Source organism: Phaseolus vulgaris, chromosome 3 (genome assembly GCF_000499845.2).
Source record: "Phaseolus vulgaris cultivar G19833 chromosome 3, P. vulgaris v2.0, whole genome shotgun sequence".
In the NCBI taxonomy this organism is placed as follows: Eukaryota; Viridiplantae; Streptophyta; class Magnoliopsida; order Fabales; family Fabaceae; genus Phaseolus; species Phaseolus vulgaris.
In genome coordinates this window covers 9,375,922-9,391,759 of record NC_023757.2, presented here as the reverse complement: position 1 = coordinate 9,391,759, position 15,838 = coordinate 9,375,922, and the positions used below count along the sequence as shown (strand labels likewise).

The 15,838-nt window shown below is 30.3% G+C and overlaps 1 protein-coding gene across 1 annotated transcript; it reads right to left on the bottom strand.

The window, feature by feature from the left end:
* Positions 1-14,011: 14,011 nt before the first annotated feature.
* Positions 14,012-15,535, bottom strand: LOC137805803 (ethylene-responsive transcription factor ESR2-like). Its single transcript, XM_068605724.1, has one exon. It carries the CDS (start codon positions 15,473-15,475, stop codon positions 14,381-14,383), a length of 1,095 nt encoding a protein of 364 aa, XP_068461825.1. The 5' UTR covers positions 15,476-15,535; the 3' UTR covers positions 14,012-14,380.
* Positions 15,536-15,838: the final 303 nt, after the last annotated feature.

Here is a 15,838-nt window from a genome sequence, read left to right as displayed (position 1 = left end):
CCATAGACCACGACTGTGGTAACCCTCGTCTTTTAGGTGGACATTGCTCATGTGGACTCAAATGTTCATTTGTACCATCAATAACAGTGACTTGATCATCTTGGGTACTAGAGGAATTGGGAACGTTTTCTTCATGAGCGGATGTTTTAATCTCAAACTCCACCTTCTCTCGAGCATCTTCCTGGTCATCTGTATCAATTGAGGAAATGACAGTATCTTTTACAGAAGAGAGCATAGCATTTTCATTAAAGGTCACATTCCAACTGTGAATTACTTTGTGAGATTCTTGGTCATATAAACGATAACCTTTAACCCCTGAGCCATAACCCAAGAAAATGCACTTCTTAGCACGAGGTTCTAATTTTCCCTCGTTTACATGAGAATAAGCAGGGCAACCAAATATTTTAAGATTAGAATAATTAACAGGGTTACCTGACCAAACTTCTTCTAGAATGTTGCAATCAATTGATCTGTTAGGAGAGCGATTTATCAGATAACATGTCGTTGAAGCTGCTTCAGCCCAAAAAGATTTGCTCAAACCAGAATGGGAGAACATGCAACGAACTCTCTCCAGGATAGTTCTATTCATTTTTTCTGCAACCCCATTTTGTTGGGGAGTCCCTGGGATGGTGAGGTGTCTGGAAATGCCTTCTTTCTTGCAGAAGTCATTGAATTCATTCGAACAGAACTCAAGGATATTATATGTCCTTAGCCTCTTTATCTTCTTGCCAGTCTGATTCTCAATCAATAATTTCCACTCTTTAAAAGTGGAAAATGCTTCATTCTTATGTTTGAGAAAATATACCCAAAGTTTTCGTGAGAAATCATCAATAATTGTCATCATATAACGACATTTACCTCTGGAGGGAACTTTTGACAGACCCCAAAGATCCGAATGAATATAATCCAAAGTACCTTTGGTTCTGTGTATGGCTTTAGAAAAACTAACCTTTTTCTGCTTACCAAAAATGCAATGTTCACAAAAATCAACCTTTCCACTACAGTGGTTACCAAGGTGACCCTTCTTCTTGAGGATTAGAATTCCCTTCTCACTCATGTGGCCTAATCTCATATGCCACAACTTAGTGTTATCTTTGTTGGGTGAGGCAACAGCTGCAGAACCTATAACTGTTGAACCATGCAACACATACAAACTATCACATCGAATTGCCTTTAGTAACACAAGAGCTCCTTTAGACACTTTTAAAACTCCACCTTCAGCTGAGTATCTACACCCATGAGATTCAAGGGTGCCTAAGGAAATGAGATTTTGTTTCAACTTAGGGACATATCTGACACCTGTTAAAGTTCTAACAATTCCATCATGTGTCTTGATTTTGATAGTTCCTTCACCAACAACTTTGCATTAAGCATCATTTCCCATCAAAACAAGACCATTATAAACTGGTTCATATGTGGTAAACCAATCTCTATTGTGAGACATGTAAAAAGTACAACCAGAATCAAGAATCCATTCATTTTTAGACCTTTGTTCAGTGTTGGAAGCTACAAAACAATCCCCATTAGATTCAGTTTCAACAATACTAGCTTCGGAAAATTTTTCTAGTTGTTTACCTTTTCCTTTATCTTCTCTATCTTGCTTATTTTTCAATTTATAACATTCAGAGATCTCATGTCCCTTTTTCTTGCAATAACGACAATATTTGGAATTCTTGCCTCTAGATTTTGACCTAGACTTATACTTATTGTTCCTACCTTTCTCTTGGTTTCTCCCTCTAACTACTAATCCTTCACCAGAACTTTAAAAATGAATTTGAGTATCAAATTTTTCTTTGGCTAGTAAATTAGTCTTGACATCATCACAGCTTAAGGTAAGATAATTACCGTATAACATAATTTCTTTGAATTGTCGATGCGAGGGTGGTAGAGAAACAATAAGTAGAACGACTTTATCTTCATCATCAATTTTAACATCCAAATTTTCCAAATCAATTATGATGGAATTAAATTCATCAAGGTGAGATTGGATGGGAGTACCTTCGGACATTCGGAGTGTAAATAGTCGCTCCTTTAACCGGAGTTTGTTTGCAAGACTTTTGGTCATGTATAGAGACTCCAATTTACTCCATATGCCTGCTGTAGTTTTCTCGTTGATGACCTCACGCAACACCTCACGGGACAAGCATAACTAGATTGCAGACAATGCCTTTTCATCCATCTCATCCCACTGCTCCTCCGTCATAGTGGTTGGTCTCATCATTTTACCTGTCAAAACTTTCTTTAAACCATTCTGGGTGAGAACAGCTAGCATCTGGACTCGCCAGATAGCAAAGCTGATTTTACCATCAAATTTCTCAATATCCAATTTTGACATTATGGAACAATAGATCCTGGTTGAATTATCGAAAAGCTCTGATGCCAATTTATAGGGATATCGTGTGCGGAAGCGTGATAATTTCAACCAAAGATTATGAGAAATTAAAGTAACAAGGAAAATGAGAATGATACCAGAAATTTTTAGGTGGAAAACCCTTTTAAATAGAGGTAAAAAGCCACCGGCGAGAGAGCCAAAACTTCCACTATAATGGTACTGGGAGTACAATGAATTCCTCTCAGACTAATAGATAAATAGCCCTAAAACAAATCCTCTCTATATGGGTTAAACACTTACACCCAAGAACTGCGTATTACATTGCTTGAAGGAAGCCACTACATATAGTGGTTCTAGGAGACAACAATAATAAAATCAATTAATGGTAAGTAACCTCCCATTGATGACAATTAATTGTAGTAAGAAACTTCTATTTGATGACGATTAAATGTGGCAAGTAACCTCCCAATTATGTCAAGAAAACGGAAAGGTGAGTCATAACCCACAATAAAAGAATAATGACTCTACCAAATATTAGAATGGTTCGAAATGGAGTCAAGAGAGTGATTGAAAATGAATGTTATTTTATTTGATATGTGAGATTTGGTGTGGAAACTTAGGACGAGACTATGCTCTCTCTTTCTGTTGTTGCCTTAAAATAAATAATTAAGAAAAAAGTAAGGAAGTTAATTTGCATATAAAAATTGTCCATTAATATTAATTTAAAAAATTAAGAAATAATTTTATTTTTTAAGTAATTTATATAAAATAACAAAATACTTCATTGTAATAATAAAATTGGATATATTAAATAAGAGTAGAATTAGAAAAAAAATTATTTACACCAAAAACACAGATATGTAAAGGTATAAATAATTAAGAAAATTCGATTTGATCCGTATATCCAAAAAAATTGGATAAATGTTACTCATTTTCTCTAATTGAGAATGACCTCGTTAGCAAATATGGTCCATCTTAAAAATTCAGGCATTTAAGAAATTATATATGGCATTAACTCGATTTTTTAAAACTAAGGAATTAAATTGATCTTTTCAATAATTAAAAATGTAAATAAATAAATAATGAGAAAAAACTAATTTAAATATTTATTAAAAGGAAAAAAATTATAAATTATAAAAAAAATTAATTTAAAGCAATTATCTATGTATATTGGGCTTCCTCTCCGCTTTCGATCTTAGGGTATTTCTTATTGAACTCCAATCCATTTCTCTTTCCACCCATCAATTTTGGAAAAATCTATTTTACTTCTTTTAAATATAACTTTTGAAATATTTTTTTCCGAATGTTTAAAGAAGGAAAACATCCTCCAGAACAGAATTTCGAAAATGTGTTTTTTAAAATAAATTTTTCATATTATATTTCTGAAAAAGCTTTCCATAATAATGTCAAATTTAGATAGAATATTTTAGTTATTTTACCTCATTGATGGGTGCAGAAAGAAATTTAACGGAGTGCAGAAATAAAACACCCTCAATCTTACGGTAAATGAGTTTTCAGCCTTCGGCATCCTAAACCCTACAAACTGCTTTCTGCACCTTCAAAATTTCAATTTATTCATTTTATCTTTTAATTTATAACATAAGAGATGCACTGGAAGAAAAAAAAAACTAGTTTTGCTTATGCATGTTCCAAAATAATATTATTCGGGATAAAAATTTCAGAAAATATTAAAAACAACTACAAAACATATTATTAGGAAAACAAAATGAACACATTCTGGAATTTTCAGAATACTTATTTCTCAATTCAGAATGGGTAATCTTTAAAATTAATTTTTAATTATTCCTAACTATTCAAATACCTCATTCATCATTACAAAATAAATAAATTTATAAAAAAAATTGACTAATTTATAAACATTTTATATTTTTGTTTCCAGACTACAAATATTGTTTGTAGTTTCTTATATGTAATGTTTATTTTAGATTGTTGTTTGATTCCAATTTTTTTGTTCCAGATTACTCTTTCTTCCTAGTTATCCATGTCCTCTATACCTTTAAGCACTCTTTCTTTTGTTAGATATTCACTAAGAAAAAAAAACGTGTTTCATCAATAATCATACATATTTTTAATTATTTTTTGATGAAAAAAATAATGTTTCATCATTCAATAAATTTTCATAACCAAAAATGGAACAAGATTAGTTTAAATTAGTTTTCAATTTTTATTCATTTTAAAAGTGAAATTTATTGATGGAATTTTAATTTGAAAATAAGAAAATTACATTTTTATAACCATTATTTTTTTAATTTTTATTTTAATTCAATCTATTATTTTGTAGATGAAACTATTAGCAAAGCATATCAAGCGTGATGTGTTGATTGGATAATAATTTGGTAAAGCTTGCATCTCATGATGTTTCCCTCTTTATTGTTTATTTACTTTTTAATATGATCAAAATGTAAAATATAAATTAATTTTTAAGATGATCTTGAACAAATTGAAATATAAATAATTAATTCATTAGGTTTAGTATTTCAATTATAGGAAGGTAATACCAAAGTTTTTTAAAAAAAAATCATAAAACAATTGAATATGATAAAGAATATTTGATTTACTCAGTTTTGAGTAATTTTTTATAAATACGCATATAATTGATTATGTTTAATAATAATTGATTAATTTATGTAAACATGATTTTCATATAAATTGTATATAATTGATTAAATTAAAATATAATCAATTATTTTGGATTTCATTCAAAAACTCAATCTTTAGTCAATAATTAAAGTTAGGTTATAATGGATTAAAATTGTCTTGATGTTTTCTGAATTGACGAACAAACAAATTAATAAATTATATTTCATAATAATTGATTATTCTGTTCCATTATTTCAAAATCTTTTTAAAATGAAGCTTTCAATCATTCAATAATACCATCTTCATATTTTTCTAATCAAGGAAGCTCTATTCTGATTAAGAAATATTTTTTAATAGTACGTTTCATAATTCAATTATTTTGAAAGTTGATTATGTTATAGATGGATTTTTGATACAGTCAGTCACTCACACATCAAGTGATATTTTTTTTATTTTTTTTCTTGTAATTCGAATTTGAAATTTGTACACCAATGTTTGGTGTGTACTGTAAATAATTGATAATTTCCACTACCTAATATTCTTGAATGATGTTTGAATGAGTGATTATTTATGTCTTGATCTAGTCACATATGTGTTTCTAGTAATTAGATATTTCAATATTGTAGTGAAAAATCAGCTTAGATTGTCTAGATTGACTAGATGCAGATTCAGAAAGTTGAACTAGTTTAAAAATTCATGTGCTCTTAAGTTTTTACATTTGCTTATAAACTTGAATTCTAGTGTTCTTGGTGTTCATAAATCAATGCACTTAATGTTCTTTTATTATTAATAGTTTTGAGTAAAGCTTTTGATTTGTTTAAAAAACATTTTTCAAACAATTCAATTGTTTTTTTTAGCCATTCTTTGTTTTAAAAAAACTAATGATTGATTTCCCATCAAAATATGTATTTTTAAGCATTTAAATTGTAGGAAATGTACCCTTTAGAAAATTACAATACTCTTCTAAAATTCCTTCATGCAAAATTACATCGTTAATTGAATTTTCATCTCTTGTAATTGCATAATCAACATTGTTTTCGTTCATCACTGGTAAACATTTTAATCAAAGAGTCTCTATGTTCCAAAATACACATTTATGTTAAGTAAGAGTTGACAAAGCAAGTTAAGTGTAAGGATTTAGAAAATAACCTTAGAGTATAAGTGATATATTTTAAATGATACATTAATATTTTATTATTAAAATAAAAAGAGTATATAAGTAGAAAATTCAATTTTTCAGGTTTCATTTTAAAAGAACAATCATCTCTCTAAAACTTCTTTTTTCCTTTTCTCTTCCTTCTCTCTAAGATTTTGACCTCTTCTTCGCTCATCAGATTGACGATCAAAGTCCGCCATTGGACTCCTGGCAACAAAGACTACAAGATTGTCAAATCGGAAACTCTGATAGAGTAAGTTCATTTATGTTATTCTCTTTGAGTCAAATTTTGAACTTGTTAGGTTGGTGTTCTGTTTAGATCCTTGCATGTGATGCTTTTAGCTTCAGGATTAATCCTTGTTAACTTAGAGTCATAGTGATATAGTTAGAATTTTTATCAAGACTCGGTGGTATAGTTAAGTTGTCCTTAGGCCCGGTAGGAGTTCAAGCTCTTAGTAAAATCCTGCTCAAACTCATGTAAGAGAAGCTATTTCAAGTTTTCAATTGAACCATAGGCTAGAAGATTTGGATGTGGGGGTAACGTGGTCACCAGTTCCAATTTTCTTATAGGATCGTTTGTTTAGAGTAAAGTAGATAATTTTGCGAATTTTGTATAGTATATTTTGATTTAGATATGAATCGGTTATTGAATGCATTTTGTTTAAGATTTTAAAGGTTTGAATGAGAGTATGGATGATTTTAATTGTATTGTGAATCCTTTGAGATATAAAGATTGATTGAGTTTTGTTTCATTTTTGAATGACTTGAGTTATAATGAATATATATATATATATATATATATATATATATATAGGTTGACAAGGTAGCTCATTTGGGAGTTTCTCAACCATTATGTGTAAAGAAATGTTAATTTTCATGTGATAGGTTTATGAAAATTCAAGTTTAAACGTAAATATTTTGGTTGAAAATATGAAATTATAGCATAATTATGGAGTTTTATTTCGCATATCTCGCTTAAGCGAGCTATTTTCGCTTAGGTGAAATATTCTCGCTCAAGCTAGCTTAGGACAGTGAGCTCCAGACTCATTTTTGCTCAAGTGGAATGAGGTGAAAAATAGGGTGCATTCAGGTCCATTCTCGCTTAAACGAGAGGGGATCTCGCTCAAGCGAAAATAGGTCAAAAAATGAGATGCTATCGGGTTGATTTTCGCTCAAGCAAGAGGATTTTCACTCAAGCTAGCCTAAAAAAAACTAATAATTGAAATTTTTATTTTTGCTTTTAAAAGGTTGGTTGATGACTTTCTACGGCAAGTGCACCGCATTGTCACATGTAATAATTTGTCCCTAAGGATGGATATCGATCCAACAACAAGGAACAGTTGAATTATCAAGTACAATAATCATTAAATATAAAAACAGAACAATAAAAAGTGTGTTGAAAGTGGTTGTGTTGGCGATGATCAATAAGAAAACAAACAAAAAATTAGTTGCTTCAAGTTGGAAAAATAGGGATTAGTTTTCATATTTCTCACTCTCATGTATTTTGATTAACACGTTAACATTAAGTTCTTTTATTGAAATTGATGTCCATAGAAAATTCATTAATATCAATTTCTCACTTATAACTCTTAAGAATGTTTCCTAAATATCAATTTCTCGCATATTTATAAAAACAACTTAGAATCACACTCAGACATTAATAGTGATTAACATTTCAAGTTTGTTTCTAACACTCAAATATGTTAAGTATTATTGTTTAGGTCAGAACCCTAAAAATACTTTTCATTCAGAATTAAGATTCTACATAGAGAGTTAGAAACAAAACAACAATATCAATAACAAATCAAAAAAAGAATATTATATATTAAATATTACCTCAATACATAAGAGTTCTAACATAAAACTCCTAATCCCAAAGGGTAGAATTAACCACGCATACTTCTAACACCTTCCATTCTCCCAATTGGTTACAAATCACTCAATGGTATTTTCCTCTCAATCTGGAATACTAGGATTGAGCCTCTAACCCCTATTTAACCTAATTTACTAGGGTTAAGTGACTTACTGCGTCGCGTTGATGGGTTGGTTCATAAAACATAAAATTAGTCCAATTAATCTGACACATTCTCGCTCAAGCGAGAATATCTCGCTTGAGCAAGAAAGGCGTCGATTTTTTCAAACGTTGTTAGAGCTCTCTCGCTCAAGCGAGATATAGCTCGCTTGAGCGAGAACTCCGCTGCTGCGTTTGAATTTTTTTTCCTCTTTTTGTGCGTTCCGGGCCTTTCAACTTCCTTTTTTTAACTTATATCATTCTTCTTTAGTCTAAATCTTTTCCCTATAAACCTGCAATTAACACCAAATATGGAAATAAAATGTTCTTATTCAAATAAAGATCATAAAATTGTAAAAAGGTATAAATTCATAAATTATGGTTCATTTTATATGAATTTTAGCAATTAATACTCATAAATGCCTATATTTTAATATAAAATATTACTGAAATTAGGTACTTTGGTTTATTTCTATTTTATGGTTTTTAATTATAATTTATGTAAAATTTTATTTTATATATTTAATTGAAAAATCCTTTAATTAGATATTTATGTGATTCTTTGATGATTTTTTTTTTTTGAAATTGTAAGCTTTGGTATGATTTAATGGTGTGATTTTGGATATTGTAAGATGTGGAATATGAATCTTAATCAAGACATAGTATTTTCAGAAAAGAAAATAACGTGTTGAAATTGTAACCATATTTTCATAATTTTTGTTAATGATCATAGTTATCCTATATTATCTTGCATGTACAATCAATTGAAAAATATTTACAAAAATATTGTAATGTAATCAATATTCATGATTTCAAATGTGATTTTCACTCCATTACTTACAAATTGGAACGAGGTTAAACTCTAGCATTCTAGGTAGGTCTTCAACTATTCAAATTGTCCAAACCCATATCTTAATCTTAATTGAGAGACCTTATAATCTTTTGTTATTTTTCTTGATTATGGGATAAACAAAATGACTTTATTATAAAAACATTCTAAAATGAAACAAAACTTCAATTGAGAAAAAATATATAAAAGAAATTATGAAACAAAATGAGAGATCATAACCAATAATCTGGTATGTTTTAAAAATATTGTAGAAAACTAATTAATAATAAATCTCGTTATAGGATGATACGGAATAAGTAATTCAGAATAATTAAAAAATTAATTTCAAATTATCCACCGGAAGAGAAAATGTATTTGAGAATCCTTGTTGTTAACATATTTAGTTTGTCTGTTTTAAGTTATTGGATTTTGTTTGTTTGGTTCAACTTTCCTTTTTTGTTTCAGCTAGGTCTTAGTTTTTTTCTTATATATACACTATATATTTTACTTCTAATACACAAATAAATAAGAATTTCTTTTGTATTTTTTTTTCTCTGTTTTTACTCTTTTTCATTTGCAATTAGGATTCATCATAAACTTTCTTTCTCCATTACGATTACGTGTGATTACGTGCGCTCCATTTGATGCATCATATCAGACAAGAAATATTCATTTTCATTGACTGTAATACTTTTTTTGGAGTGTACTTTTTTTTCCTAAATAAATTGAAAAATAAAATTTACTCTATCATTTTTCATTTATATATTTTTTTTATCCAGATACAGTATCTTATAGTATTATACTCCTATAAATTAGGAGTTAAATAAAGAAGTTTAAAAGTTATATTCTTATAAATTAGGAGTTAAACAAAAGAGTTTACAAAGTAAGACTAAATTAAAAAGTATAATCTTTTGTGCAACTATACAAACTTATAATTTAACTAATCAAATATCTTCACCAATTATTCAACTAATCAAATATTTTTATTTCAACAAATTACATGTTCCACAGTTGCTTTAAATACATTTATAGAATGTATATTTGGGAAAAGTTTTATTTTGGAATATGTATTCTATAATTATTACTTTATCTTCCCAATGCAGCTCCCATGCTATAAACGAAAAGAGGATAATGAGTAATTTGAAATGTTAGGGGTGCAAGAGATAATTTGCGATTGCAAGAAGTAATGGTCATCAATTTTTTCCATTTGAATACTTGAAGTATCCAATACTTCTTATTGAACTTATGCTTTCACGTAACAGATTTTGCTATTCACACGTTCGAATTTATTAAGCACACTGCTTTATATTTTTATTATTATTAGAAGTATCTTTTATGTATAAAAATAGTAAAATTTTCTTTTCATGTTTATTTTTATTATTCTTTAAATTTTATTATCATAAATTTCATTTTGTATACATAACTGATCCAAAAAAACTTTTTCTCTCACATTAACTAACTAGACATCCACACGTATAACTAATTTTAAAAAGTTGAAAAGAACCTTTTTATATACTGGAAATCTTCTAGAATCATCACCACCAAATAAAATCACCCAAATAAATATAGATATGAAGAAATTACTTTAATCAGAAGTTGGTCCCATTAGAGTGAACCTTAAATCTGTTTGTCATGGAATGCACCTTATAAAGAGTTCTATACTCTAAAATTTCACCCCTACGGTATAGTGTATGCACATAAAATGGCTTTGATGGAGGACAATTTTTTCAAATTCTCATGAATAATAATGTACTTGAGTGGGTTTTTAGTAGAAATTGTGCCAGCAACATTAATCACATAATTCACCTAATTAAAATTGTGTACTTAATGGGACCTTTACTATGAATAAGAGCTAAAGATATCTAGTGCACTCAAGAACATTACTAATAATTGATTTTTCATTTTCATTTATGAGTTGTTTGGTGGTTAGGCTACTAATTTCAGCATGAGGGAACAAGCTTTTCAATAAAAAAAACTCATAACATCCTAATCCTAATCCTAAATATGTAAACACCTCATTTATAATAAACAAAATATAAAATTTCATTTATAAAGTACATTATATATAAATTTAAAATTATTTTCTTTTAAATATAATACAAGAGAATATTAAGAAGTAAGTCAACTTTATATTCATAAGATGATGAGATTTACATCCAGTTATATATCATAAAATGTTATTATCTCTAGTCAATGTGGTGTCTTCAACACACATTCACATTGAGATTGTCAAATCGTACGTGAGACTATATATTGTTGGGTGGTTTGATAGTGATCCGATAATGATTGACTTGGTAAGCCCAACAAACTCTCAATAGAATAGACTCTAAATGACTCTCATGTAAGAAGTGAACTTTAACCCTAATTCAATCTTACAAAACTAGCTATCATAATTTAGCTATATATAATATGAGATGTCATTAATCTTCAATAGAAAAATTTTCACATCACTAATATTAGTTTATTAAAAAATTATTTTATTTAATTTTAATTGGATAAAGTTTAGCCAATTATGTTAAATAACACATTTTTTCTAAATATGGATACTCATAATTCATAAATAATATTTGTTTGCTGATAAAAGAAACACTTCAGCATCTTCACCTATAAATAGACCAGTAATTGAAGTGCAATTAAATCAAAGGAGTTAACACGTGCAATTCTCCCACTTGGATGGGGAAGAAGTCAAGTAATTTTTTAAAAACCTTTCTTGGTAGAGAGGGTTTCTTTTCTCTTTATTTTTTTTTATCTCAGTTAACACTCATTATTTTTATTTATTGAAATGGTTTCATGATAAGATTTTGAAATAAAAAATTAGAATCTCATTTCGAGATCATTATTTTTATTGGTTGAGGATATAAAGTTGCAATATTTTCCTGATTTTTATTCTCTAAATTTACATCAGTTATGCTCTATTTAGGACTGTGTGGGCTATGATCCAACCATATACAATTATACTCTTCATAGTTATGAATTTTTATTATTATTATTATTATTATAAATTTGTTTTACATTATTGATGTATCAAAATTAAGTTTATTAACTTTGTAATCAATGTCAAAGAACCCCCCTACGTAAGTTGTTCATAAAAGCAAATAATAGTATCAACTGTTACCTATTAATTTTCTTTTAATGAATTAAGACCACAACATTAACTTCACAACTGTATTTTTTGGTCCTAAGCCCGCAAACTCGTTTATTCCACTTATTTTATCCTTTCTGGCTCATATTAATGCAAACCAACTTCATAATACCTTTTTTCCTCCCTAAACTCATCATCTGAATTTAATTTTTAACTCATTACTCTTTATAGTCTTATACTCCATTTTTTTATGTTTTAAATTTTATAAAAAATAATGCGTATTTTTTAACTATTATTTATCTTTCATCATACATAATTCTTTCATTATCTATTTTTAACTTTTCTCATTCCGTAACCATTGAATAAGAATATAATAGAAAAAAATATTCAAGTTTTCGTAATATATGATGACAATTCAAATGGAACAAAAATGTCACAGAAAATATATTGGAAGACGAAACATGTTTTCTTTTTTATATAAAAATAAAGTTTGAAAAAATCCTATTACTCATAATTTCTGAACACATTGTCTCTATCACCCGTCAAGTCCCAATGCATGACATGCAATTCAAAATGAACAGCTGGAATCCAGATTTAGAGGTTTAAGTAAAAACCCGTCAGAAATTAATCCTCAGAGAGTTTCCATGTTTTGAGTATTATATTAGTATAAAATACTTCCCAGACACTAACTCTAAATTGTTCCTCATCCAAAAATCACTAAACACACGAAACAATAAATTAATTATTTAAATTTCAATAATTTTACAATTTATTAGTACTCCATCTGTTACTTTACAAAACTTATTTAAGATTTTTCAACGAAATTTCAAAAATATTTAACTTTCTATATATTTAATGCAATTTTAAATAAGTTACTTATTATGTTTTTTTTTGTTCTTTTGTTTCAATATATGTACTTATATGTCAAGTTTTTATCTTTATTATTATAAGTGAGATAAAATTTATTCTTTTATATAATTTATTTTCAAAAATTCAAATAATATAATTTTTTAATATCTTTATTATAGATTGAAAATTATTTAGAGAGGAAAAAACTAAAATAGATATAACAGATAATTTATTTAAAATTACATAATGAATAAAAAAATATTTTATTGGATTTGATGAAGGAATAAATACTACTGGAACGAGAAAAGTATATTATTTTACAATAAAAATAAAAAATATTTTTTTATCAAAATACTTCGTTCATAGTAACTGCTATTTTAACGCAGATAACCACAAATTTATTTTGTGTTTTATTATAAATGCCAATATGACTTTGAAGAAGCATAATTGTAGCATAATATAGTAGTTTGTTGGCAGCTGAAGGTGGTGGTAGAGGGTTTTGTAATGGGTTTAAATAACTGCTTTGAAATATTAGCATGAAGAAACTTCATCTTCTTAATCATAGCAGAAATTTGCTTCGGGACTTTCACATGATAGAAATTTCATGAACATGCAATGAAAGTGGGTATGGCATATTTATGGGGTCTTCTACGATCTCCAATCCTCCATTATGTTCCTGCGGAGTTACTGAAAATCCTCACCCTGGAACCTTACCTTTTCGTTTTCGATCAAAGAGCAGCTTTACTGTTACACTTTTCCCCATAACACTCCACTCTCCAACACAGCTAGGGTTTTACTTTCCTTCCCTTCTCTTCATTGCCACTACCACAGCAAATAAATTCCACTCCCAACAAAAGCCAAGACCACTACGACACCTCAACCCGCCATTGTAATCCAGACCGGGATGTTCTCCGAACAAAGCGAAGAATAAACAGACACAAACACACAAGGCAGAAAGAAAGAAATGCCAAAAATAAAAAGTGTGCCTCAACAGACGCCAATTTTCCTAGTTCCAAGGTCAACGCAGAAGCTATCATTATCGTGCAATTGAAAACAAGATATTCACTTTACTCTGAGTATGTCGTTCTCACGAAACCCTTTAATTCCCAGTACACAAAATTAATGCAAACATAAAAAATCGAAACAAGCACTGAAATGCGCTACCGCATGCTTCAACACAGCACTGTCAACGATTTCAGGATTATCGATAATTTCAAGTACTTACCAACCCATAGTAGGGGCCAGAATACATATATAGAGTTTCAACACATAAACCTAGTTAAACCTCCTACCAATCATAAAAAACCAAACCCTAGAAAAACCACATTCCTCGTGAATGCGAGAGAATTAACGTCAGCCGAAAATGTAATCAACAACGCACACGTCTAATTAATCTAGACACAGATTGAAACAAAAGAACAAGAAAACAGACTAGATATGTTTTTACTGTTTTTCTCCATCACTAAAGCTAGCTAACTTAGAAACCCTTTTAAGACATAATTTTCCACAAGTCAAGCATTTTACATCCTGGTCGCAAAGGAATTAAAAAGCTCAGGATACTGAAGATAATCTTCAATGCCGGAGAATCCTGCAATATGATTCATCATAAACTGGTTATCTCTCTGGATAGAGCTCATACCCTGCATGGCATTAAAACCACTAAGAGCTTCAAATTGCTGCATGGGAGAATCATAACAGACACCAAAACCGTCAACCTTGGGAACCCTCATTCTGGAATCAGCATAACCCTTGCTAGCAGAAACAACCACATGATCAAATATCGGTTGAGGAACCGACTCGGGAAAAGACTGAGCCACAGTCGAAGTCTCCACTTTAGGCTTCGATTTTGGCAAGAACTTATGAACTATCTCTTCCAACAGCCCAGAATCCGAAGACTCACGCAGGAAAAAGTCGGAGTCCTCATCGATAACTTCAGCTACTTCAGCTCCATGATTGGCACTAACAGCGTTGTTGTAGCTATTAGCGTTGCCGACACAACAACCTTGGAGACAGTTAGTAGCAGTAGAAGAAGATAGAGACGGAGATGAAGAGTTTACATAACAACTAGCAGATTTGTTATTATGAAACTGCTGAGAAGGAGCAGAAGAAAGCAGACACGGGTTAGAAGAAGAATTAAGGAAGTCACGAAAGAGAAGCATGTTGAGAGACGAAGAAGAAGAAGAAGCGCTGTGGTGGGAACTTGCAGGAAAATCACTCCCCAAGTTCGTGTTATGGGGAAACCTGCTGACGTGGCAGTGTTTGGGGAGATTGAAGGGATGGAAGAGGTGGGGATCGGCAGCGTCAGGGTACACGAAGTTGGTGCGGGCCTTGACACCGCGCATGGCTCGGGCGGCGCAGTCGTAGGCACAGGCAGCCTCCTCGGCGGTGTCAAAGGTGCCGAGCCAGCGGCGCTCCTTGGATTGCGGGTCGCGGATCTCGGCAGCATAGCGGCCCCAGGGACGGCGGCGAACTCCACGGTAGCGCATGGCGGTGCCGGAGTTGGCGGTGTCACGCAAGGTGCGCTTAGCGGCACACTTCTTCGGGTGAGGGTCTGAAACGAGGTCAGGTTCTTGAGAGGGTGTGACTCCGTTGAGACGACGCAGTGCTTCTTCCATGATTCTATTGGATATGTGTGTATGAGAAGAGGAAGCGTGTGATAGCTTTCTTTTTCCCCACTTTCAAGTTGGAGAGAACTTCTTCTGTGACTGCTCGTGTGCCTAGCTTTATTTATACTATTTTGACAAACAGTTGACCATTGGTTACTACAACATTACATCAACTCTCTCTTACTTATTAAATCAATACCAACTACTATATAATCAACTTAAGAATTTCATTCTAATTTTTTACTTTTTAACTAATTTTAGTTATTAAAAGTACATTTTTTTTCTGCAACTTTCAGTGTCATTACTTAACATTATTATGTTCTTTTTTTGACATGGTAATAATATTAATTTTAAGACATAAAAAAAAATAAG

What these genes read in the sequence shown, in the direction of transcription:
- LOC137805803 (XM_068605724.1), bottom strand. Translation starts at nt 15,475, where the DNA reads ATGGAAGAAGCACTGCGTCGTCTCAACGGAGTCACACCCTCTCAAGAA.